Source organism: Protopterus annectens, chromosome 6.part0, assembly GCF_019279795.1.
Source record: "Protopterus annectens isolate FY-2018-M chromosome 6.part0, PAN1.0, whole genome shotgun sequence".
Classification (NCBI taxonomy): Eukaryota; Metazoa; Chordata; order Ceratodontiformes; family Protopteridae; genus Protopterus; species Protopterus annectens.
In genome coordinates, this window is record NC_056737.1 from 1397869806 (window position 1) to 1397897365 (window position 27560).

A 27560-nucleotide genomic window follows, 5' to 3' on the forward strand; every position below is an offset into this window, starting at 1 on the left:
TTGTGGTAGCATGATTCCAGTTTATTGAGGTCAGATTTCCGGAGGTCAGTGAAGACAATGGAACCATAGAGAAGGGTACCTAGGAGGTGTGTGAATGCTGTGGCAAGCTTGGCATTGGGTGTTAGGAATGGTTTAGCTCTAGAGAAGCTACCTAATTTGATGTCTACTTTTTTGATGGTTTGGGCAATATGTATATCAAATTTAAGGTTTTCATCAATGGTAATACCTATGAGTGTTGTGTGGTTGGAGGGGGCAATTTTAGTACTGTTTGTTATTTTTCAGTAAATGGATAGAGGGAGCTGTGATGTTTTGGATTTTTTTTATTACTAAATAATATAAGCTTGGTTTTGTTGGGATTTAAAATGAGTTGATGTTGAGAGAGGTAGGATTCAGTATCCTGAAAAGCTGATTGCATTCTTGATTGGAGTTCTAGGGTGGTGGGAGCAGAACAGATAAGGGTAGAATCGTCAGCATACTGTACTATGGAGGCATAATGGGTTGCTTTACAGAGGTTATTAGTGAAAATGATAAAGACAAGTGGACCCAGAATGGAACATTGAGGGACTCCCACAGAGATGGGGAGCAGTGGAGAGAGTGAGGTGTCCCAAATAGTAGCTTGTTGATGGTAGGAAAGATAGCTATGGAACCAGTTTAGTGAGGGTAAGCTGAGGCCGTAGGAAGATAATTTATTAAGAAGCAGCTGGTGGGACATGGTGTCGAAGGCTTTTGACATGTCAAGAAATATGGAAGCGACCTGATGTCCTTCTTTCATATGATGATGGACAGAGTTAGAGAAGGCTAGAAGAGCTGTACTTATATTGTGCTTTGGTCGGAAGCCGTGCTGAGAGGTGGAAAGTAGGTTGTTGCTAAAGAAGTAGCTTAAAAGTTGATTGTAGATGCATTTTTCTAGGATTTTTGTGAGGGGGGAGAGGATTGCTATGGGGCGGTAGTTGGTTATTTCCTTGGACTGGACACCTTTGTGGAGTGGGACAATATGAGATATTTTCCAAATTAGAGGGACATACTATACTGTTCATTGATAGAGCGGTTGATAAGTATTGAGATAGGGTATAGAATTGAAGGAGCTGCCAGTTTTAGGAATTCATTAGGGAGTTCGTCAGCAGCTGTGTGGCTTGATTTAAGTTTGGACAAGAGAGTTTTTATGTAGTTTGTATGGGTGTGAAGGAAACGGGAGTGTGTTTGACTATGGTGGTGGTAGGGATTGTAAGTTAGGTTACTACACTGATGAAGTGTTTATTAAATTGAGTAGATATGGCGTCTGTGTTATTAGAGGTAGATGGAGGGGGGGGGGGGGTGACCTGGGTTTAAAAGGTGGTTGATGCATTGCCAGAATTTTTTAGGGTTATTTTGGTTATTTTGCTGACAGGATAGGAAGTAAACTTGTTTGCCACTTTTTATTTGTTTTTTGTTAAGTTTCTTAACTGTTGATAGCTGGTGAGGTCCGCTTTTTCTTTACATTTATGATATTTTGACCAGGCTTTGTCTCTGCTTCGCATAAGTAATTTACTAGTAATTTACAAGTAATATACTAGGCTAATAACCACTGGGATCTTTATAAGCCTAGCTATGCAACTCAAATGTAGCCCATGAGTTATTGTATCTTAAGGGTTATTTCAAGGGGGTATATGTTTAACTGCTGATTTTGTCCATCAGATACATAGGTGCCAGACCAGGGGCGATATTCTGATTTTCTATCCAATGGTCCAGGTTAAGCTTGAATAGGTTTAGGGAAAGGTTGTGCTTCACAATGATGGAAAACCTATTCCAGTAAATGGGGAGTCTCTGAGGTACATATCTATCCCTCCAACATGTCATATTTAAGTTGCACACAAAGTTTAAATCCTTAGATCTAGTAGTTTTGGTGCTGTTTGTTTTACAGGTATACAAATTTTCCATCAGAATGGAATCTAAGGATGCCATGTATGCCAGGTATAAATCATCTATCAGCAGTCTGTAGGAAACATAGTATAGAGGTAGGGCTTTGAGGTGATCTGTATAGGACATTGTGTTTACATCCTGTATTTTTTTTGTGAGGAATCTCTTTGAATGTTTCTGTTCTTGTATGTGCCTGGTCAGGTACATACCAAAGAGGGTGTTATATTCATTAATGGGTCTGATGATGGCACAATGATTACCCTGGACCTAGATGCTATGACCTTACTTATAAGCTAAGTGATATAGAATGATTTTCTTCGAACCTTAAACACATGTTGGTCGAAAGCAAGGTTACTGTCTACATGAGGCCTCAAATCCCTGACTACTGTGTCTACTTTTATGGGTGTTCTATTAATGAGGTAGTTTCCTTGGGTGGCAGAGTTCCCGAAAAGTATTATTATACATTTCTTGGCATTGTGTTTTAAGCTATGGCTTTGGCAACAGTCATTTGCTTGTGTTATATTTTCCTGTAAGATGTTACTATCTTCATTCTTAGGAATGGTTCTGTGATTGCTCCCAGCTTGCAAACATCTGAAAACGTATTAAGCCAGAGGCCCTTGACACTCTCCTTTCAGTTTTTTTTTTGTATTACACCTTAAGTTCCTAGATTCCTAGGTTAGTACTAAGATATCTGCCTGTAAGGTAAACACTTTAACCATTATGCCAACCCCCATGCATTACGGTAATCTGCAGCTGCAAGAAGAGTGAGTTGCAGCAATATTACCCATGACATTTAGATTCTGTGGTAAGGTTGTGACTTTCTAATACATGACAATAACAATGGAAACCTATACCATAACACATTAAAATGAAAGTAGCCATAATTTATTGTGCAATGCAGCTCACTATGACATAATCTAATGTTGATGGGCATTGTGTTATGCCATACTCTACCCACTCACTATCAAAAACTTAGAAGGGCTGCATTCTACTAGAGCTAATTTTTTGGCAAGCAGCATGATGGTGTGGATTCAGGAAATAAGTAGTCTCTCTACAGGGACACTACTCTACAGAAATTTGCTGCACAATAATCTTATTTTATGAATCAGAACAAGAGGACCAAGTTACACTGGGTGTAACTGAACACTTTAGCTTTGCAGGACAGTGGAGCAATTGTGGAGTAAGGGGTCTTCCCTGATGATCCAAGAGTAAAGTGGGATTTTTAGTTATACGCTTATATGCTGCAACACATTGTGAGGTGTAGGATGCCTTTAACACATACCACAGTTTTGTACTGTACAAAGATTTATTAAGAAGCACAGTCTATTTTTTTCGTGCACTTGTTGGATCATGTGCAAGCATTGTAATTTATTATTATTTTATAGTATCTCCATCTGTGAATGCACAGTTATGAGTACTGGTCTTTATATATGTTGTTCTTCCTTACCTGATCATTACCATGCTGTTTTTTATGTTCTACAGATGTAGATTATTGCACTCTGTGGGTTTCTGTTTGTTGTCATTGTGACACCCCTGCACTGGCCCAGTAATCAAGGAGCATCAATTGTCACCACTGGCAACAGTTAGGGGATGTACACACTGGGAGGATGACAAGTACACACAGTAAAGTGCAATTTCCCTTAAGAGCACACAGACATCACAGTCAGTCTGGGGCTGGTTTCTCCTTTTTCTCCAGATCCCCAATAAGACTCCCCACTGGCACAGGTATAGGGTTAAGATCTCAGCCGAGTGGCCAAGCTAAGACCTCCAGCACCCTGTCTATCCAACCATAGGTTCATAGGTTCATTGGTAGGTACTAGGCTATCTGCCCGAGGGCATTTATAAGCCTAGCCAGAGTGTGTCAGCTTTTGCCCCCCATTGATTAATTAACTGTGCCTCTGTCAAGCAGAGCCAATGAAGTGATCCCAGGGGTGTATTTTCTGTTACCCATCCACTCGTCAAGAATTCTCTTGAAGAGTGTTAGTGAGGGGCTCTGCCTAATGTAGTTAGGAATTTTGTTCCAAAGCATGGAGAGTCTCTGTGACAGGAATCTATCCCTCCAGCATGTTCTATTTATTGTTGTGGCGAGGTTTAGCTCACTAGAGCACGTGACTTGCAGTGACTTGGATTTCTTTAGGTGTAGCATGTCCATCAATTCTGTGTTGGATATGGCTTTGCAAGTCAGGCAGAATCACCTCTGAGTAAGTGATATGCCACTGAGTACAGCCGGAGTTTTTTCAGTTGGTCTGCATAGGACATATGTTTGAGGCCAGTAATCCTCTTGGTGAGGTACTTTTGTGAACTTTCCAGCTGTTGGAAGTGTCTTGTGAGGTACATCCCAAATGGGGCATTGTACTCTATGATGGAACTGATGAGTGACGAGTAGAGGGGCACTATAACCTCTTTATTTCTAGATGTGAACCCTTTAGTAATTAGATGGGCCACATAGAAAGATTTCCTAACTACTTTGGCAATATGATTGTCAAAGGAGAGATTACAATCTACCTGGGTCCCCAGATCCCTTATTACCTCTTCTGTATTAAGGGGGCTGCCACCTATGTAGTAATTCGTGGGTGTTTTGTTTTTCCCAAATGGGATGACTATGCATTTTCTGGCATTTAGCTTGAGGCCATGACTTTGACACCAGGTGTCCGTCTCAGTAACGCCTTTTTGGAGAATGTCTGTGTCAGCCGGCGAGTCAATTATGGCTTCCAGTTTGCAGTCATCGGCGAACTTGGTTAGCCATAGTCCTCCTGTGTTTGCCTGTACTTCTTAGAAGTATATGCCAAACAGTAGAGGTCCCAGGACCGAGCCTTGTGGGACACCACTTGTGACTGGTTTAGAGTTGGACCTGGAGCCTGCTATTCTTACTGCGTGAGTTCTGTCTGTAAGCCAGTTGGCAGCCCATCTTGTGATGTAGGGATTTATGTTCAGGCTGATGAGTTTTTCTATAATACCTGAGTGAGGAATGGTGTCAAACCAGTGCTTCATGTCCCTCCCCAAGTAGCTGACACACACACACACACACACACACACACACACACACACACACACACACACACACACACATACTTTGAGATTTGATTGATATAAAAACACACACGCAAACACACACACACACACACACACACACACACACACACACACACCTGGAGAAAGCTGGCACAGGTTTACTAGCTATAACCCCTTTTGCCCAGACTATAAGGTAGTTACAGCTGCCACCAGCCACCCTTATCAGCTACTATAAAGCCCTTACAAAGAGTGTCCAATCCTACTGTGTAATGTTGCTATAAATCCAAATGGTAGTTTTGACCAAGACTCGCAAGACAATTTAGGAGTGGCCTGTACAGTGTCACCAAATACATATGCAAGTACTCTAAGAGCTAAAATATGTCTCACAAATATCATCCACAAAGATAGGTTTAAATATATTTAATAATAAATAATAAAAGAACAAGACAATACTCAGTAAATCAACACAGTAACTTCAGAGTTCAAAATCACAGGAAATATTTTAAAACAACATTACAGGACAGTCTAAAATAAATACAGAAAACATCTAAACTAATCTTTACTATATTCCTATCTATATCTAAAAGAGATACTATGCCCTAAATCTTACTTACAGCAAGGCAAGTGCAGAATATGATGATGAGTGGATGTTCTTGCTAGGTCCAAGACAAAATACAAAATGCACAGTCTCTCCCTGAGAGAGTTCCCAAATTAATATCAAACATTACTGCTGGGCCATCTTGGATGACATCACTCTTTGTCACCTGAAATCAGTTCCCAGGCTAACCAGAAACTAACAGAATTTAACATCTCTGTGTGAGAAATGCATATGTCTCAGATCTTTGCAGCTGCTAGGAAGTCATAAAGCAATAAGATGCTTTTACTTTTGAAACCTAGTAATTATTTCTCTTTTCAAGACAATACAAAAACTTCTAGCTCTGGACATTGTGTCTGCTACTGAACTGAAACAGAGAAATAACATCTTCAACTATTCTTAAGTTTTGCAAGTTCTATTCTTTGTTCCAGTAGTGTATGCTGTGGTTACATTCTTGAAGCTTAATAAATAACATACAGTTCTGTTTAAATCATATCAATATTCACAAATGACATAGAATTATTTACAAAATTCTAGATAGCTGGGCTGGCAGCATGACAGTCATCATACTGACATTTAGAAAGTTGTGCATGCTTGTACTGTGATGTCATGGGTTTCTCCTAAACAGCAGTACAGTTTGTGTTCCCAGAGATACTACTCCATTAATTTAGCAGGTCAGCCTAATTGGTGGACAGTAACAGGAAGCTATGTACCAAACTAACTGCCTGATAGGAGAGGATCAATAAAAGCATATCTATTTGGGGAAGGTGGGGATATATTTTTCCTCATGATAATTTAAATTTCACTGCTGCATGTATACCCTGTAATATATAAGACTTGCAGAAAGAAAACAAATATGCACTGCAGTGTACTAGACTGATCTAGGGTACATCATGAAACGTAATCCATAACACTTAGATCTCATACATAAGGTACAAGAGACCAGCAGAAGATTAAATAATTACAGTAAATGTCATAGACCATGAAGGTAGGTACATGTATCTTAAACTAAAAAAAAAAACACTGCATCTACGATGAAGAATGTTGTGGGTGAGACAATACTATACAGGAAAATCCAAGAAGTTGTATCACATCACATTTTATTTATTTTACTTTTAAGTGGTTTGTCCAACTGGGTTTTGTCAAAAAACCCTTTTCAGCAGATGCCTTGGGGAGAAAAGCTCCAAAATATTACAAATATTTCAAACAGACATGCAGTAATTGTATATTAGCAATTACACATACATGTGTTAATTCAATTACATTCATATTAAATAAAGGAAACTAGTCACAGTGGTGCAGCAGTTAGCATTGTCGCCTCACAGCAAGAGGTTCTCTGGTTCGATCCTCGGGTAGGGTGCCTTCTGTGCGGAGTCTGCATGTCCTCCCTGTGGTTGCCTGGGTTTCCTCCAGGTGCTCCGGTTTCATCCCACATCCCAAAGACATGCTGTAGGTGGATTGAACACTCTAAATTGGCCCTAGGTGTGAGTGTGCATATGTGTGCCTTCTGTGGAAGGTTGGGCGCCGGGCTGGCACCTCAACACCATAAAACACTACTGCCAATCATGAGCGGACAGGTGATCCGCTGTGGCGACCCCTATCCAGGAAAAGCCGAAAGGAGAAGAAGATTAGAGTATAAAAGATACTTTTACATTTAGTAGATATAGAACATTGAGCATTTGGAGAGCTGTATTTGTGGGTTTGTCAGATAATAGATAGTATTTATACTGACTAGGGGAAATTTGGCCATATGTGGTGATGAGGGTGGCATTGCCATTGTATGCTAAACTGTGAGGCCACATACACAGTACTGTCACTAGTTATGCAGAGCAAATCTGTGGAAAGGAAATGGCACAAAAGAGGCATTTCAAAAATAGCATACATTATGTTAACCAACTGCAGCATGTTATGAGAAGTGAATAAATAACGTACGTATATGCATGATCTGTAAAATGAAAGATGGAAGATTTGTTTTATTTTATTTATTGGTTTGTTTATCTAAGTTTGTTTACTGGCGCAGGGTGCTGATCTCAATGGACCAATTTCAGGCCCAGCTTGGTGGTACTGAGATACCAGATAAATCAACAAAACAGTACAGTCAGTATAGTAAGACACAATATGTAAGCAATGATCAGTAATGTAATATAATAGGCATCCAGTGAAAAAATACAAAGATAAGTTGTTGCTAATTAAACAGCAGCTGTATAATCCTTTGGATAATACATAAAACTGATGCAAAAGATCCCATGACACTTATTGAAAAAATTTTAAGGTAAGTTTCGCAGTGCCCTGGACAAATTTTCCGTAGCCAGTATGAATGCCACCAATGATCTCCCTTGAAAAGAAGAACTGGCCTAGTGGGTCTAACCCAATCAACAAAAACATGAAAATATAATAAAATAACACAACCATGTAAAAATAAAGTATTTATAATATATGCAAGATCCTGAAGCTTATAGAATAGAAGTATTGCCATAGCTGAAGGTGGTACATTTTGAAAAACAACAGTCCCAGTATTAGAAAGCTACATGATGTTAAAGGATACAAAAAAGCATATCCCTTGAACAGAAGGTGATGGGGTGGTTGCAGGGGAGATTAAAAGTGCATGATCAAAACCTTAGCAGTATTGTTAAAACGAAACAGTATACAACTTAAGATCTGCAGATTTTTGTAGAAGGAGAAGAATACAAACATTTTCAGATAATTTGTAATCCTTACCTGCCATTTAATTCTTACTGGATTCAGAGATCTTGTTAACCACTGTATGTATTGTTCTATAACAATTACATGTATTGTTCTATAACATTTCTTTATTTATGTATGTATGTATCTCTCCAGCACAATAAACCTTTATTTTGTACATTTACCCATATGGCTCTGTGGATAACCACATTTGAAAATAATATGACATTACCTCTACAGTCATTGGACCATTAAACTTAATGTCTTATATATTATATTATTGATTTCTTAGTTCTGTTACTGGAAGTTGTGTTCAGTCTGTTCCATATTATGTCGCAGTAGCTGTGCAAACTCATGTAATCCAAAACATCTTTGTTTTGCATATTGCCCCTGTGTTTGGCTAACCACTTTCAAAAGGAGTATGACATTAACTCTGTAGTCAATGGAACATTACATTTAAAATGTTATCTGTGCTACTAGTAAATCTGTTCAGACTGTGCCACGTCTTTAGCTTTGCAAGCATAGGGAATTCAATGCCTACTGGTTTTGCAACACTGTATTACATCTGAATCAGAATGTTTCACACTCCTGTGCAGGATCCCCTGCCTTAGAATTCAAAGAAAGTATATTATGAAGATTGGCGAGGTGGGTGGGAGGTAGGGTGAGTAAATAATGACTGAGGCTCATCAACACATCAACATTTGTAAAAGTATAACTGCAGAAAGCAATGCACACTAATTAAATTACAAGGCACTACTTGGGGCCCACTTGTGGCAAAAAACATACCCAGCATGTACCTGACTTATTGAAGGCATAGGCTCCATCTGCTTTCAGAATCATTTTATTTGCCACTTTCATCCATCCTCCTTCTTCTGCAGCTTATACATGTACACTGAAAGGTATCTTAATGGCACAGGAATTATTCCTGGACCAACTCAAAGGCAGGCTGTGTTTTCTTCTTGCCATTTCATTGCCTGCTGCTTGGTAGTATCCTCCAAACAAGGCTTTTTTCCAAGTAATTGAAAAGTGAATTAATAAAATATTGATAGTCGGCTTCAGATGTGCAACATTTGATATGTTATCTGGCTTTGTTAGGATAAAAGAATGCAATACAGAAGTACTGTGAATTAGGCTTTAACAGGATAGAGGAAAAATTGTCAGTACCCATAGACCATATTCTGTAACAATCCGTAACTGTACGCTCTTAACGCTCTTTTCTATACTTCATTCACAGAGGTACGGTTATGGTGGGTGGATTCAGCTACATCACCACAGGAAGGTAAGTGCTCCATCACATAAAACTTAATGATAACAGCAAAAGAACTAACCTAATTATTATAATTAGAGAATAAAGAATGCTATTTCATGGATCACATTTGAATTTGCATTTCATCATCCTGAACTTTGTAGACAATGTATTGGCATTTTATTCTTACATCTATAGGCTAACTGATTCATTTCTAGTATTTGCTTTTTGGTTGCAGAAGATAATGATTAACCCAGCATCTATGGAGTTGTTTAGCTATCTGATCTGTTCAAAGTACATAGATTTTCCTGTTACTGTGTATTTTGAACAGAATATTGGATATCATTAATGCTAAGAGTGCATAAGCCCATTTAGTCATTAACTTGATATGGTAGGTTCTAGAAATCAGGTGGAGTTATTGAACTTGGACTCAGTCAACAAGAAGCTGGATATTTTCCCATGCAGCATAAATGCTAAGGTCTAAGCAACCCATTCATATCTAATACATTTTTTTTTAACAAAAAAGGTTGACGTGTCATCTTATTTCTGCAATAATTCCATAATTGTCTTCTAATATCTCCTGTTACACTAACAATTTTAGAAATGAACAAGGAAATACTGTTTATAAATGATTAAGTGTTAATAAAATGTACAAATCCAAATTATACAGTGATACTGTCACCTCTCTATTGTAAGGGAGAGACTTGTTTCTGCATCTCCTGACACACTAAACATTTAAATATATGATGAAAGATACTCACTGTTCACATTTTTTATACATTTGTTAACCAGGTATTTCACAGCACATTTATTTCTTTTCAAAGGTGACTTGGGAGAAATATCTAGTTAAGTGAGTTAAGTGAGTAGGGAAACAAAGGTGGAAGGAATCAAACCCTTACCCTGGGCTACAGGAAGCTTCTCATTAACTATACTCGTATTATAATGCCAAGCATTTAAACCATTTAATTCCCAACTTGGGACACCATACAGCCATAGCCCTGGTATTTATATACACTATGTTAGTGATCACTGCACACTGGAGTAAGGGAAATACTCTGAGATATCACAAACCTAAAACAAAGAGTGAGATCCATCAGTAAAAACTAAATGAAAACTCCAGCCAAGCTAGAACTTCCACCGAGTGACCTCTCAAACCTCTTGTATCAGAGGCACATGGGATATATGCAAATGACCCTTATGAACATCAGGTGTTTCAACTATATGGCAATTCTGAATGCCCATGACTTACATCTTTTTAAGTTGTTTCAATGGACAATTTCAGGCAAATAAAGCCAAACCCCACTAGCTGTGGATATGCATATTTCACCCTTGTTATGACAAGGTCCGCTTGTCAGATTTGGGGGCTGGTAACTAGCTAGGATTTGAATAGGGGTTTTGTCAATGGGTAACTGAACTTGGAGTGTCTCCTGTGCGTCATACTGTTTGACAAGCCTGGAGGTGTGTATGTCTTTAATGTATATAGAAACTCCACCTCCTTTGGCTTTACTGCCCACAGTTTGGGATCTGAAAGTATGATAGGATGAGTAACCAGGTAAGGCTGGGGTGTTCTCTGCAGCCTTGAACCAGGTTTCTGTGACTGCACAGATGTCAGCATTTTCCAGGGTTAGGAATGCTTGCAATGAATGCAGTTTTAAACACATACAAAAAGTTAAACAAAGGATACTAATGAGACAAAAAGATGGTAATACATGCTTATCAGTTGTCCAGTAAAATATTCTAGTTTGACAATTTAAAAATATACTATATATACAGAAAGTTGTATTACATTTTTAGGACTAATCCCATATAACAAATGTCACTTATTCTAAATGGTATAATAGCAAGGGAGCTTGGGTACAAGTCTGAAATTCCTGGCAAAACTGGGTACTGGTAGGATAATTTATTATGCTATGGAAATACAGTGAATGAACTCCAAAGGATGAAGTCACAGGTCTCCCATCCCTTGTACACACTATCTTATTGGTATATTAGTAGTCTTCGTTCTTTGTATGTGCTCCTTATTTTATGTCGACGGCATTTGATTTTGTGTGTGTGTGTTTGTGTGTGTATGTGTGTGTGTGTGTGTGTGTGTGTGTGTGTGTGTGAGTGTGTGTGTGTGTGTGTGTGTGTGTGTGTGTGTGTGTGTGTGTGTGTGTGTGTCTGTGTGTGTGTGTGCGTGCACGTGCGTGCCCGTGGGTGTCTGTATGCATTTTTTGTATGTGTGCCTGTAAATATGCTTGTGTGTGTGTGCGAGCAGATGTGTTTGGCATGTTAGTATTTCAGAGTTTCAGACTCCTGAAGTACTAGAGTATTAATTCACAGGAATGTGTTCTATATAACATATTATCATTGATTAGTTATAGTGATGGTGTGCCACCATTTCTTTTAAAATACTCTAAGCATGCATAATTCATATGTGTTTGTGGTACACACTGCTAATATTTGTAATTCTAACTCCCCACTCTAGAACAGTACTGGTAGCTCATCTAGAACATGTCCAAAGTCCAGTTCTTTATTTATTATTTATTTATTCATTTATGTATTTATTATTGTTTGTTAACTAGGTTAGTCCAGCTGGGCTTGTGGCCCATTTTCAGTGGAGACCCAAGGAGAAAAGCTCCAGTACATATAATAAAATACACATATTTGCAACATTAGATAAATTTATAAAGTAGAGAAATTTTCAACATTACAAAATATAAAGTACAGAAATGTGCAAACTTACAAAAAGGCAGAATACAGAAGAATTTCACAATACTAATAGATACTGTGAGTTTCATATGTCAATATTAGTCTGTACAGGATTGACAGTTTTACACTAACATATAGACTGTTTTGCAATTAGGAGGGTGTCATTTTGAGAAATGTGTAAGATAGGCCAGAGGCTAGCATGCAAAAGTGTTTGGAAAGATGTTAAGAGAAAGACAAATGACATTTTGTAAATTTGGTAAAGAAAGTCGATTTAGGTTTGGAGATTAGTGGTGTGGGTGTTTTAAGTGGGAGCATGTGAAGGACATTCCCATTTGGAGGACAGATGGGAGAAAAGCATGGATTGGAAGTTGTTATGGTTAGGTATGTTACATAGTGGTGTGGGTAGAGCATTCCACAGTTTGGCTATAGTGTGGGATAGTAATAGTTGGCCAGGTGGGTATATGGGTTTGTGTACCTGCAGGAGATTTTGGCCTTTGGATCTGAGGGTACGGCTAGGTGTGTAGAAAGTTAGAGATTTGGCTAGAGAGGGGCATTCTGTAGGTTTAAAGATGAGTTTGTGGGCTGTAGTAAGTTGCAGGTAATTTAGGTGGTTGTGGAGTTCTAGCCAGTTTAGGGTGTGTAGGGAGTGGCAGTGATGGGATGAGTTCTTAGACTTGGTTGCAAATTTGCAGATTTTGTTGTAACAGGCTTCAAGTTTGGAATGGAGGCCAAGTTGTAGGTTAGAAAATAGGGGAGCACCATACAAGAGCGAGGGGAGGAGGAAGGTAGTTGCGAGGGCCTGACGGGAGGAGGGAGTAAGGTAGTAGTAGTTATGTCTGTAGAGGAGACCGATTTTCTGGTGGGTTTTTTTGATTGCAGAAAGGATATGGGAGTCAAATTTAAGGTTTTCATCAATGGTAATGCCAAGTAACTTGGTACTAGGAATGATTTCTAGAGGGGTGTTATTGTGGCTTTTTATGGAAAATTGGTCTTTGCTGAATTGGGAGGTTTTAGTGGGAGTGAAAATCATTAGTTTTGTTTTGTTGGCATTTAGGGCTAGGTGATGGGATTGCATCCATGATTCAGTTTTGGAGAAGGCTATTTCGCTTAGGCTTGTTGGCTTATAGTTAATTTTTTTTTGTATCTCTGATCAGGACTATCAACTACTTTCAGCTAAATGTATCCTCAGAATGGATAATTGGATTCATTGACTTAATACATCTGATCAAACTTTGCCTAGTGGAAAAAAATGAAAAGATTATCTGAAAAACACTGTAGATGTTTACTAATTGGGATTGATCTACTGGCAAATGCAGGCTTGGAATGCCCAGCAGACTCACATTATGAAATGAGTGTTTACAGCACCGCTCAGCAGCTTTTTTCTAATAATTCAAGTCACTGCCATTACTTTGCTCATGAGATTTATTTATTTATTCAGTTATTTATATTTATTTTTGCTCGGTAGTGATGTTGCTGCTGTGAATGAGTTGCAGAGCAGGCATGACTCCAACAGATTCAAATTATTCATTCATTTGCCGATCGCATGGAGGGGAGCATTTTTTTAATAAGGACTGATCTAATTATCATTTAAAACATTCTTTCTCAGAAACTGCGTACTTTCTCTAGGTGATTTCTCTTTATATGTACTCTTAGAAGTACCTGGACAGAGTCCAAATAATGAACATGGCTGCAAAGCCTTTTCTTTCCACAGCTCTTAGCTGTCCCTGGTTCTGTAGAATGTTTCCAATTTTGTCAAATATGTTTCTCCTGTTCCTTGAAACATTTTTGATTTTCTGGTAAATGACCAAGAATTACAAGCAGTCAGTAAAGCAGGATATTAGAGTATCATACATCTTCTTCAGAAAGTGTACATTGATGCAAAACCTGTAGTTCTATTTACTTTCTAAGTAATGTATAGTAATATTTAAAATACAGTCCTCAGTTTTGAGCTTTTGTCCCCCATTAGTGAGCAAAGAAGATGAGAACTATGTTTTGATTTACTGAAGACAATGTTTTGAGACATAATCATGATGTTTTAACGCTAGGAATATTCTGCTTGTGAAATGTGATTTGAATGTTAGAAGATGGTTGAAAGAGCTTTGCTCATAACAACAATGATTAATAATAGAAAACATAGCTGTCTATACAGTACATGTAAATATTGTAACATTTAATACTGCTTCCAAACTTTGTAATCATAAGGTACCTTCATATTTCTTTATCATGCATCAGAGCATTGTGTTGTTTGACTTTACAAGTTGTCTTTTGGTCCCAAAATATGAGTGTACATTTTCTGTATGTGAATGGCCAGATAACAATAAAAGTTATGTGATAGTTAAACACCTCTATTGGAAAATACTTTACCCTTCATGCTGAGTTTGTAAGTAAATTTATTTTATTTAAACTTCTAAATTAAAGGGCAGTAAAAGTTTGTTTGACACCTGGAACTTCTTTCCGTTATATCTAACAGACTGTGAGATTGTTTTACCCCATGTACCCTTGATCCATTACAAGCAAAATTAAACTGTAAAGATGGTAACATTCTTCAACGTAATGCGATGTGATGAACCCTATAAAATGTAGATGGAAGCTATAAGTGGCATTGGAGTTATTTTTTAATGGGTTCATGGTTGAAGATGTAATTGTTTGCTTTCTTTACCTTATTATAGTATTCTGTCAAAAAGAGTGAACAAATAAAAAGGTAACACACATTCACTGTTATAGCTGAGGCTTGCTTTAGCATTCATATCCTTTGTAACACCTAAAGAAACAGCAACAAAAGGCTTTTGTTTATATTATTTGTATTTGTCAGGCAGAGCAGAGCATTAATCTCCACAGACCTTTTTCAGACTGAGTACTGTCTGGTTAGTTGAATTGGTCAGATTCACACAGTTGGACAATGGAGGCTGAGGGACTCAAAACCTGGACCACTAGATCATATATGTAGAAGTATATGTAGCAATCCCCTTTTTTGTCTAACATTTCAAGGTGATATTGCAAGATTATTTTGCCTACTCTGGTTGCCAGCTACACTGCATGTTTTATATAAATTTATACTGCCCTTCCATAAATGACTTAAATTATTCTCCATTACCAATATATGCCTGTTATGCCAACGTACACATACAGACAGATGCCCAATCAAAATGCAGCTATCTGCATGTGTACATTGATGACCTATATAATGCTTATATTGTCTTTTATTTGTGTAATCCACTCTGGTTATCCTCTTTAAAACACCCAAGAATTTTTAGTTGAGGTCTGAGCTCATCTAAATAAAGGGGCTTCCCAGCACAGTTTTCTCATCATTATACTGCTATACACCTGCTTTTAGTAGTGCTAAAATATATTTGGCTGGACATGCCATTTTAATTTCCTGGTAATTATTTATACTAAAGTGTACTGACTCAGAGATTTCACTGTTTCATACAAAGAGAAGCACATACAATTCTCACTGTTTCATAGAGATGGCATGACATTGAGCTGAGAATGATATAAGGGGTTCAGAGGGTTGCCCCTTTTGTTTACTTTTCACGTGTTGACATCGTAAGAAGCTCAGATATGTGACAGCACATATTTACATCACATCTGTACTCGTGTAAGTAGCTTTGTGTGTTAGTGCTAAATAGTTGTATGTTCAGACTGAATTGCTGGATTTGATGATAACAATAGTTGAACCTTTTCATCCAGCACATATGTTTGAAATGAACTGCCATTTTCAAACTAAATCTGACATGCATTCTGGAGAGGAAATACTGCTGCTGGAAAACTGTTTAGCATTTGCTTTAGTGAATGGCAAGTAATATAAGTAAATTAAAACCATGACCGTGCAGTAATAGAACTCCACCAAGTTGCAATTAGCTTGACACATTCATTGCTTTCTACAGTCTCACCATAGATTTGAAGTTACTATCTGACACTGCCAGTAGGTATAACGTCAGTATTTCCCATCCTTTGCCACAATGTGATATTAAGTCAGACAATATCAGTAGCGAATAAGAGGTGTATGATCAGGTATACATTTAACACATGGATCCCAAAAACTCAACACCTCAAGAATGGAACAATGTAAAACCTGAGAGGTGAATCTTGGCACTTATGAGGATCTAACAGCTTTAAAACATGTGAAACACTTTACCACACTTTTTCTTTAAAAGTGTTTCAGTGTGAAGCATCTAATAGCTGTTAAAGCTGTTTTAGCATCTGACACTGTTCTTTGCTGGCCGTCACTGGCAGCTGTTAGTCTCTAGCATGAGACCTGATCTTAACAGCTCTTAAAGGGTGCTTAATAAAAGCTTGTTAAGCACATTTATAATGTCAGACATAGGAAATCCACAAGAAGCCCTAGGGGACCTATACTGCTGTGTTAGGTCACTTACATTGGTGTTAGTGTTCATCTAACAAAAACATTTTCTGATATTGGTACTGAAGCTGAATATACCACCACCACAACCAATTAAGGTCTGTAGCATTCGTCCTTTTGAAACTGTGGCAACTTTATTAGAATAGTAGTGATCACCTGCTAGATTACATTTGCAACCATACTGTAAACTCTAAGGTACTTTGATGAGCACTGTTCCTGAGTAGACAACCATTGCAACTGTAAAAACATACAGATTTTGTGCCCTAAGAGTCCAGTTAGAAAAAATAGGCTACAAAAAATCAACTTTGTCATGGAAATTTACACTGTTACATATACCCCCTTCTGGACTATCAAAGGTACAACTTAGAATTTTAATTTCAATTTTCATGTTAATAAAGTATTACATCACACTTAACCAGAAAAACAGGCACTCATTATCCTGGGAAGGATTTAAGTTACTAGCAATTAAACATCTTGAGGCTCATAGGTATCTATTTCACAAACCAAATCAGAAAGCTTATCTTAAAAAATATTGGAGGATGTTTTCTGAATATATTCTAAAATGATTGTAACATTACCCAGCTACACTTGTGTTATTTTTGGGCATTGTATAAGTGTATATAGTTAAGTCTGTATATAGTTCATGTTGTTTTGTTTTAATGTCTTTCGATGTCTAATACTCTTATAAACAAATAAAAAGAATTTAAAAAAACATAGATTTTGTTTTCCTGCTCAACTGGGTAAATTATTAGAACCATGCCATACACAAGATGCAGTAGAGTTGGGGTTACTGAGTACAAATTTTACAATCCTGGCTACACCCATCCTCTAAGGCTATACATTCAGGTGAAAGTATGTTCCCCATTCTCATTTGGAATGTGTTAAAGAAAGACAGTAGCTTAATTTATAATTTGACACAAACTTTCTGTGGCATTATTCTTATTTCATATCAATTTTTCATTATATACAATATATCATGTGAATACTTCTGTTATCATTGTAAATAGTTTAAAAAGATAAAAATCCCTTTATCAGGTTATTAAATGCCCTTCTGGACATCTGCCCCCACAGCCTTCAACACCTTCCAGCACCTCTGGCTACACTACCTGTTTAATTATAGGTTTACTTTTTTATCTTACTCACTGTGATGATACAGCACATTGTTATTATCACTACCCTGCCCAGAGGCAATTTGGATGGGGTTCCTGTGACTAGGATGCCACCAAGGACAGACAGGATACCAAGGTACAGCTAATTTTGTGAACACATCCATTTTGCATATGTGAGGGTTGCATTTGTGTTGTTTGCAGCTGATACTGTCCTATTAGCCGTGAGTGAGTGCACTCTTCAACATTCACAGCAACATTTCATTAGTAAATGTAATCAGGCATTACAGCTCTGTCTCAGAAAACAGTTGACTGCTCCTTGCAGCTGAGGGGGAAGGTACCTCAAGTATCTTGTTTATGACTGAAAGTAGATTTGACAGAGGCTGACTAATAGATAGGAGTCAGGGCAGCAATATTGTAAGCATTCAATTGGGCTTCTCACAAAATGCATGTTTCAAAGAGCACAGAATGTTTAGAACTGGTTTAACTTACTGTCCACTGAATAGAGTTGTACAAAACATAATAACATGCTAGGAATACATTTTTAAAAACTGTCTTTCTATATGGAAAGTGGCAAAAGGTGATAGTAGAGTGCACCTTTTCAAACTGTATAGGGGCAGCTTTTTAAGGGCTGAGTACCCTTTTTTAAAAGATAGGTGGGCGGAGGGAGCAGCAGCATTAGGCATGAGTACAAAATGTACATTCTTGGCTACATCCCGGCTAACAGGAGACTCTGGGACAGATGCAGGACATACTGGAGGGATCATAAATCTCAAATTGCCTAGGAATATCAGCAGATCTCATATAATTATATGGAGACTTCTGCTTTGGTTAGGGATTTCTAGTTTAACTTGCTCATCCTGCCACTACTGCAATCCTCACTGGGAAACAAAGTTTAGAAAATGAATGAACCTTCCTAAAATCAAGGAGTAATCATTGTCTGCTACAATGTCTTATTAATATTCTAGACGTTTTATAACATCTTAGAACTCTCATAGCAAAATAACCTACCTGTAAAAAAAAAAAAACTTTATCAGCATCTTAATCCCAGGAAAAAGTCCTCTGTCACGCCTTCTTTTCCTAACTAGATAACATTCTCTACTCTAAGTACACAAAAAAATACCTCTCCCTTAAACCCCAGAATACTGTAACACATGAATACCATCCTTAAAGATCAAGTGCAAAGGGTTTTTGTATAATTTCTTTTTGTTATAATTATGCTTTGTCTCATGAACTGGGCTTTCTTATTCTAAAATGTATAGTTTTTACTTTAGTTACTTCAGTGGATCTGTATTTATTAAGTTTAATAAACTGACATTTCTGTTTACTGTATGCTGAGCAACTGTCCAGTTACTTACTGATTCCATGTCATCCAGCCCCACCATCTAATGCCGACTAGAGAGGAGAAACATTTTGCAGTGGGTTGGTACGTGTTCTATAATCAGCAGATTTTATTACAAATTATACAAAAACAGCTCATTGTTATTCAAAAACTAGCACCCTGATTGGACAGCACAACCACCGTACCCATTGTAGATTAAGCATATACCATTAGAAAAAAATCCATCCACTGAAGTACCACTGAGCGGCCAGACTTTCTATTGGCATATGCTGGGGGACAGCAAAATATGAGAAAAATCAGGTATGTTCTGTAAAACTAAAAAATCAGAAACATACATGATTTTCCATGTATTTCTGCACTGTCCCTCTTAAAATCCTGATTTTCTAAACAATAAAAAAAAAAAAAGCTACTGAGATTCTTTTTCTCCATTGCTTCTCCTGCACTGTGCAAGCATGGGAACGCAGGTCCCGTACACATGCACAGTGCTTCAACCTACAAAAGACCAAAAGGCAACACTGAAGAAACTGAAGTGCAGTTATACAAAGGCATTATTTAGGAAAGGTAAGCAATTTCTTTTTTTCATAATGTCATTGTATAATACAATAGTCCACCCCTGTTTGTGGGTATTTGAGAAATTACCCACTGCTGGCTTTGTTTAATCCCTCAGGCTTTGCCCTCATGATCAAACTACACCACTCGTGGGTAAATCGCAGCACAATCAGTAATTCAGTTAGACAATAAATGAATAAATAAACACAGCAATATTCAAGTGAAAGGTAACAAAAGTTAAGATGACACAGAGTAATATTCTTAGTAAGGTATATAGTGCTTGGCATGCAGTGTAATAAAACAGATGTAAAATTAATAACTCATTGCCTATGAATGGGTTGACTGATCAGTTTTAGGGAGAAAGCCATAGATGTGTACACACAACAAAATGTATAACAGTGTCTCAACAATCAAGCCCCTAAGACAAAACACTTCAAAACCAAATGTCGTAGTCATAGGCAACTCAATAATGAGACAGACGTCCCTCTCACCAGGCAGAACAAAGAGAAGGTCACAGTTAGCTGTCTGTCTGTTGCCAGGATCCACCAAGTCATACACGCACTCAAGTCACTCAGCAGCAATTACCGTTATGACTCTGTCATAGTACATGTTAGAGTGAATGACTTGAGACATGCCGGTCTGGACTATATGAAGACAGACGTGATATAGATTATAGATTATGTGTGCCAGGCAGATCTGTCCCTAGCTCTTAGCAGCATTCTATCTTCACCTAGGATAACACCACAGTACAAACAAAAAATGACTGATTTTAACAATTGGCTTAGCTTCTGGTGTCACTCCAAGGGGATCCAGTGTCTTTCAGCCTGGGAAGACATGATTGGCAGACCTTGATGTTTTGCCAGAGATGGCCTTCACCTGCCTCCTCAAAGCTTTAGGATTTTGGTAAAGACATTTGCCTCCCACATAGAGCCTTTGTGCCTTTTTTAGGCTATGTCAAAACAACAAAACTTCTGACATAGAAAAATCCTCTAGTGACAAAATGAAGATCCTGCTACTTAATGCTAGGAGCCAAAACAGTAAACTGTGCTCCCTGCAAGCACTCCTCACCTGGGACAGTGCTAATGTCTGCACAGTTACTAAAACTTGGTTCAAGGCTGCAAAGAGTACCCTGACTGTGCAGGGTTACAATGCCTCCCACATGTTCAGACCCCAAAATGAGTGTGAAAGAACCAAAGTTGGAGGTATGTCCATTTTCATTAAATCCAAATACACCTCAAAACTGGTGAAGTAGTACAACTACCTTGAACTACTCCACGACAAATAACTATAGGTAAAATATCCTACCATATCATTACTAGCTATAGGTGCCACACCATGAACCAGGAGAAACACACCACCTACCTAGACTTGTTTGAAACTCTTAGCACCTTGGTCATGGGAGACTTCAACTACTTATCCATAGACTGGGCGACATACACAAGCACAAATACGATCGCACTGAGGTTCCTGGACTTTTTTAACTCAAATGTACTGGAACAGTTAGTCTGCACCCCCACAAGGGGCTCTAATGTCCTAGACCTAGTATTCACCAACATGGGGGGGTTACTGCACTACCCCCAGTGTTCTACCCTCCCTAGTGAAGTCAGACCATAAATCTGTCTCATTTGAAGTAAAGATCAGATCTGACACCCCCACAGGAACAAAAACATTTTTCCAAAGCAAAATATCGCCTCCTAAGTGATGGCAAAAATGGTTTCAAAGACCCTGCTAACACAGCCAAGAATGACTCCTATGCAAAGAAGTACACAAATGCCCTATATAGCCACTTAAGCAAATGTATTGACTCGGCTGTACCTGACAGGACTAAAACCAGATCCCCTCATAAAAACAAACCACCCTGGTGGACTGTAAGTATAAATAAGCTATATAGTAAAAGAAAGAAACTGATATCCAAGAACAAGAAAGAACATACTTAGCAATGTAAGATTACCCTACACAGTCTAAACAAGCAAATTGGAAACCTTGTAAAGTCCTTTAAAGCACGTTACAAGACTAGGCTGCCATGCCTAACTAAAGACAATCATAAGGCATTCTTTAGCTACATCTGAAACCTCAAAGAGAATACCCAGATGTGCGCTGAACTTATAGTGGACAGCACCACTCACACTGAACCTGAAGAAATTGCCAATCTGCTAGCTGACAGATTTGGTGGTAATTTCACCCCCCCCCGTACCCCCCAACCATGCCCCATAGCATTCTTGATACCTTTCCAATTATCTCCAAAGAATAGGTCATTCAAGGGCTCTCCAAGGCCAAAAATACAGCCTCTTTGGGACCAGATAACATCCCAGGCTGCATACTAAACAACCTAAAACAAGACCTAGTGGAACCACTTAGCTGGCTCTTTAACCACAGCTTGAGCACTGGTTTTGTGCTGGAAGAGTGGAGAACAGCAACAGTAATCCCCTTGCACAAGGGGGTCCATCAACCAACCCTGAGAACTGTAGACCCATTAGCCTGCCCAGTGTTATCTGCAAGCCCATGGAAAAAAATCATCATGGACCCTAATAACTAGAACATAAGCAACCTTCAAACTCTTGACCCAACCCAGTTTGGTTTAGTCAAGGCCAGATCCTGCTTATTAAACCTGGTGAACTTCTTTGAGAAAGTCATCAAAGCCCTGAATATGGGTAAAACAGTACACACCACCTATCTTGATTTAGCCAAGGCACTTGATGGAATTCCCTACTCAGGGTTCATTGAGAACCTCTCTCAACTGGGTATAAATACATTTGTGACTAGATGGGTAGCAAACTGGCTCACAGATAGAACACACGGTTTACCTTTATATGTGCATACTGCACATGTGTGAACGCCAAAAGTCCGAAAGGACTTTTTCAAGATTTCGGAAAGTCGAAAAAAAATGCTTTGAATGTACAATGAGCGAATGCACGATGACATTTGCTCATTGCAGATTTGGCATTTTGGGTGCGGATTGCACCATAGTGGGGATCGGGAAATGGACCCACTGTAGTGCGATCTTGGAGTTAGAATATTAAAGTAGGGGGGGCACAGCCCCCCACATGGGGGTGCAGGGGGGTTCGTCCCCCTGCATTACATTGAGTGTTCGACATTGTAGTTTGAAACTCAGCAAATCTGCTGTTCGATGACTTCAGTGACGTTCGGCATGCAGGATTCGGCATTTCGGTTTGCACAACGGGCCGACTGACATTCTGATTTTCAACTATATAAAGGTAAAGCAGAACACACACTGTTAAAGTTTGGGAATCCACTTCCACCTGTAGACCAGTTACCAGTGGTGTACCACTAGGATCTGCACTGGGTCCTATACTGTTTGGAATTTATTTTTCTGAAGTCCAGTCAAAAGCAGATTGTCTGTGGCTCACTAAGTTTGCAGATGACTGTAAACTAGGTGCAATCAAGTCCTGAAATAATATCAACAATGGCAAATTAACACCAACGCATATATGTATCCAGGTCTTAATAAGTATAGCTCTATTAAATGCATTCTTAAATTGAAAGCTTTGGATAGGTGAAGGGTATTGCATATTTGATATTTGATATTTAATATTTAATAACATTTTATATTTTCTATATGAATTTGGGTTTAATGGTATGTTTACTTTTATAAATCTTGTAAATTTATATTATATGAAATAATACATTTTATTTGAATGTACTCATTTTATGATGTTAATAAATATGAATTTTATGCATTTTAGTATTTATTGTGTTTGTGATATAGTTTCTTAGATAAAGGGTTTTCAAGTATAAAATGATTTAGCATTTATACTTTATTATAAAATAATTATAAAATAGTGATATGTACCTTTAAATAATATTAATTTAGAAGGCAATTTAATTTGATTTACAACTGTATATAGTTATTGGCTTCTGGGATTGCAGTTTGTCTGAAGAAGTGCAGGCATTGGATTTGCACAAAAGCACATAGGAAATAAGCGTGTGGGGATTACAGCAAGCTGTTCTGTTTATTTAGTTTGTTTGTTTGGATTTGCTTTCAGTAATATCAACAAATTACAGAAGGGATTGATACAGGCAAATGACTGGTGCCAGGACCATGGAATTAAATTGAATGCAAAAAAATTCCTCATTTTCCCCTTTGGCAAAGAAGTATCCCCTTCTAATTATGATATAGATAGCACCCTTCTAAGCTCAAACACAGTTTTAAGTGACTTGGGAATGCAGGTTGATTGCAACCTAAAGTTCTATCACCATGTGTCCACAGTAGTAAGGAAAGTCTTCTAGACTGCCCATCTCATAAATAAGGCCATCACATCCAAGACCAGAGAGGTCATAACTCCACTGTACTCAGCCCTTATGAAACCACTGATTGAGTACAATGCTCCCTTCTATATGTACCTCATCAAACACCTGCAGCAGCTGGAAAGACCACAGAGGCTTCTATCCAAGAGAATTCAGGGCCTCCAAGACATGACCTACATGGAAAGACTGAAAGCCCTATCACTGTACTCTCTATCATCCAGGCTGCTGAGAGGCAACCTGTGCCTGGGTTACAGAGCAGTCTCTGCCCCTGGGCAAATGGAAATGCTGTACATCTACAAATCAAATGGAGCAAGAGTCACTCCCTCCAGGGATCTCCACCTAGCCTGTGACATTAACAGAACATGTGCAAGAGATAGATACGTCTCCCAAAGATTGTTGCTCACTCTGGAATGACCTCCCACTTCATGTAAAGCAGTGCTCCTCAATGACCCTATTTCAGAGCAACCTTGCCAATAAACAATGAGCAAAGGGGAATAGAAATATAAAAGAGAATAAAATCTGCCATTGCAGACTAGTACGCAGCATACAACTTCAGCCTGTGGTGTATTCCTACACATAGTTTTCTTGGAGAAACCTTCCAGTCCTTGAACAAGGGTGCCTGTATGTTTACCTTATTTCCTTGGCTGTCCCTGATAATTAGCTAGGTTTAGCAGAGTCCCTTGGATTCTCCCCTGCTACTTTAAATTCCAATTGAAGGTTTCCCTCCCTTCCCCACCCCCCAAGTGATTGCTCAGGTACAACACACCAAAGGTTTTAAAAAGCCTGGATGCCATATTTGCTCTAATTGCAGCTGAAAGCCCTCCAGGTGTGGCATCTGTAGTAAGTGTCCCTGGACTAGCTGATAGTTTTATTTTAGCTAAGTTCTATCTGGAAGGTGTAGCCCCACTCCGTTCTCTCTGCTCACTTCGCTCCCCTCCACCCCCATTACCACCCACCCCCATATCATTACCTTTATACCTATCCATACAACCACACCCCCTCACTTCCTCCCTAATCCCCACCCTCTACTTCCTGTTCTCATACTACCTCCCTCCTTTGCTCCTCCCCACACTTACCTACTATCCACTATCAAAGACTACTATACCTTACTCCCACCCCTTCCTCTCATCCTCTGTTCTACATCCCATAATGTGACATGTCTCATAACTCAAACTATACTTTTACCTTCCCTACTCCTTATACTCTATCACCTCAACTCCTATCACTCACAATTACCTACTCCCTATTTCCATCCCTCAAACACCACTCTTAACTCAAGTACTACACCACAACCCTATCTACTAACTTGTCCCTCCATCCTTCCCCCACCACTCCCATTCCTAAAATAAAAATATCTCCCCTATCCCCTTTAAACAAAAAAACAAAGTCTACTTACTCAAATTAAAACCCCATTACAAACCTCTACTTCTATCTGGTGACATTCATCCTAACCCAGGCCCTACAGACACTACCCTGAACAATAACCCCCCTGTATCTAAACCTGCCAACCCATCCATCCCACAAAAACAAGCACAGTTCTGCTCTATCAATGTCAGGAGCCTTGTAAATAAAATTCAAGAACTCCATGCTTGGATAGCTAACTATACTCCTGACATAGTTACCTTAACTGACACATGGTTAAAACCACACCATCTGGACAGTGAAATCATCCCTCCTGGCTATAATATCCTTAGATTAGATCGACCTAAAAGAAAAGGAGGAGGAGTCTCCATACTCTACTCCAATTGTCTCTCCCATATCAGTCCCACACTAGACTTACCCTCCTTCTCACCAGCTGAACGCCTACTGACCAACTTCAAACTTAGCAGTTTCAACACCATAACTGTCGCAGCAATCTATATTCCCCCTGGTGATAATATTAACATACTTGAGAACATCCTATCTCACCTCTCACATACCATCCACAATGAAATAATTATACTGGGAGATGTTAATATTGATTGGCTTTCAATACAAGCTCCCAACACTACTTCCTGTATAAACCTACATGGGTTTGAGCAGCTAATCACAAACCCAACCTACATTAATAAATCTCACCTACTTAGCTCACTTCTTGACTGGATATTGGTCTCCCACCCTCAAAACTATCATAATTCCCAAACCCTTCCGAATGCCCTCAGCGACCACTGCCCTATAACAGTTACCAGACATACTCCCCACCTTACCAAACCTAACAAATGTATTACCACCCGCTCACTTTCTCATTTCTGTCCTAACTCCTTTATTCACCAACTCTCCAAAATTAACTGGTCATACCTCACCACTCTTCCTTTAGATGAAGCTGTCCACTCCTTCAACACTACATTCTTAAACATTCTTAACTCCCTTGCTGCTCTTCACACAAGTAGAATCTAATCTAATACTGCTCCCTGGCTCACTAAATCTACCAGAACCCTCATGAAAGACCGGGAAAGGATTTGAAAAATGTGGACTAAAATTAGGACCCCTTCTCTTCTTCAGAAATATAAAGAACTCAGAAATAAAATAAAAAAAATCATCCATTATGACAAAATAAACTTCTATGCCAGTCCTCCCTCTACTCTTAAATCTGGCCCAAAGAAATTCTCGAGCTCTATTAAACAGACTCTTCATCCAGGAAACCCTTCCTGTCCTAACCCATGTCCCAGTGCAACACCTGAAGACATAACCAACAAATTTAACAATCATTTTATAAACTCAATAACCTCCATAATAAATTATCTCCAGAAACCCCCCCAGAAACAACACTAGCACCCCTACAAACTCTATACCTCTTTCAAACCCTCCTAACTCCTTCTCTCTAAAAGCAGTATCAACTAACTATGTAAAGTCATTACTCTCTAAACTTAAACCTTGCTCCCCATCTGTTGACAAGTTACCCTCTTACTTCTTGAAGATTGCCTCTGAACCTCTTGCCTATCCTGTATCCATCTTAATCAACCGATCCATTTCTGAATCCTATGTCCCCACTGTGTGGAAGAATTTCTTTACTCTACCCATTCACAAAGGGGGCAACTCCTCAGACATATCCAACTTCAGACTGATTGCCATACTCTCTCCACTCTCAAACATCCGATAGAAATGCATTCACAAGCAGGTAATGCATTACCTTCACCAGGAAAAACTTCTCACATCCACACAGCATGATTTCCGTCCCAAGCATAGTACAACTTCTGCACTCATATTATTCATTAACATAGTCTCCCTAGCTCGTGATAACAATACAATTGTCTCATGCCTATTCCTTGACCTTTCTAAAGCCTTTGACACTGTCTCTCACCCACTCCTCCTAGATAAACTCACTAACTTACATTTCTCTCCTCTTATTATCTCCTGGTTCTTCAGCTATCTCTCAACCCACCAGCAATCAGTTAAATGGCTCTCTGCACTATCCTCCCCTCTCACTGTACAAATGGGAGTCCCCCAAGGGTCCATACTTGGACCACTACTCTTTAATATTTTCACCAACTTGCTCTACTCCTCTTGTCCCCAGTCATCTCCTGTGCAATATGTTGATGACTCAAATGTTATAACCATTGCTGACAACCCAACTGACCACTACTCAACTACCCAGGTATCCTTCCACACCATTGAGACTTGGCTTAGTAATAACAAACTAATACTTAAGCCAAAAAAAAGTAAACTCCTACTCTTCCTCCCTAAAAACATCACCACACTCAAAAGTACATTTACCATCTTATCCTGCAACAACACTATCATCTCAGCTGAATCTAGTACTAAATTGCTAGGTGTTACAATAGATGATCAGCTTAAGTTTTATCTCCATATTACTAACTCAGTAAAAAGAACTC

The 27560-nt window shown here is 38.7% G+C and overlaps 1 protein-coding gene across 1 annotated transcript in view; it reads left to right on the forward strand.

Annotated features, from left to right (window-relative positions):
- ACMSD (aminocarboxymuconate semialdehyde decarboxylase) overlaps window positions 1-27560 on the forward strand; it is a 576894-nt gene that overhangs the window by 78982 nt on the left and 470352 nt on the right. Inside the window, exon 3 of the mRNA XM_044073661.1 lies at window positions 9420-9464. Within this exon, the coding sequence (XP_043929596.1) occupies window positions 9420-9464 (45 nt within the window). The remainder of the gene's footprint in view (window positions 1-9419; window positions 9465-27560) is intronic.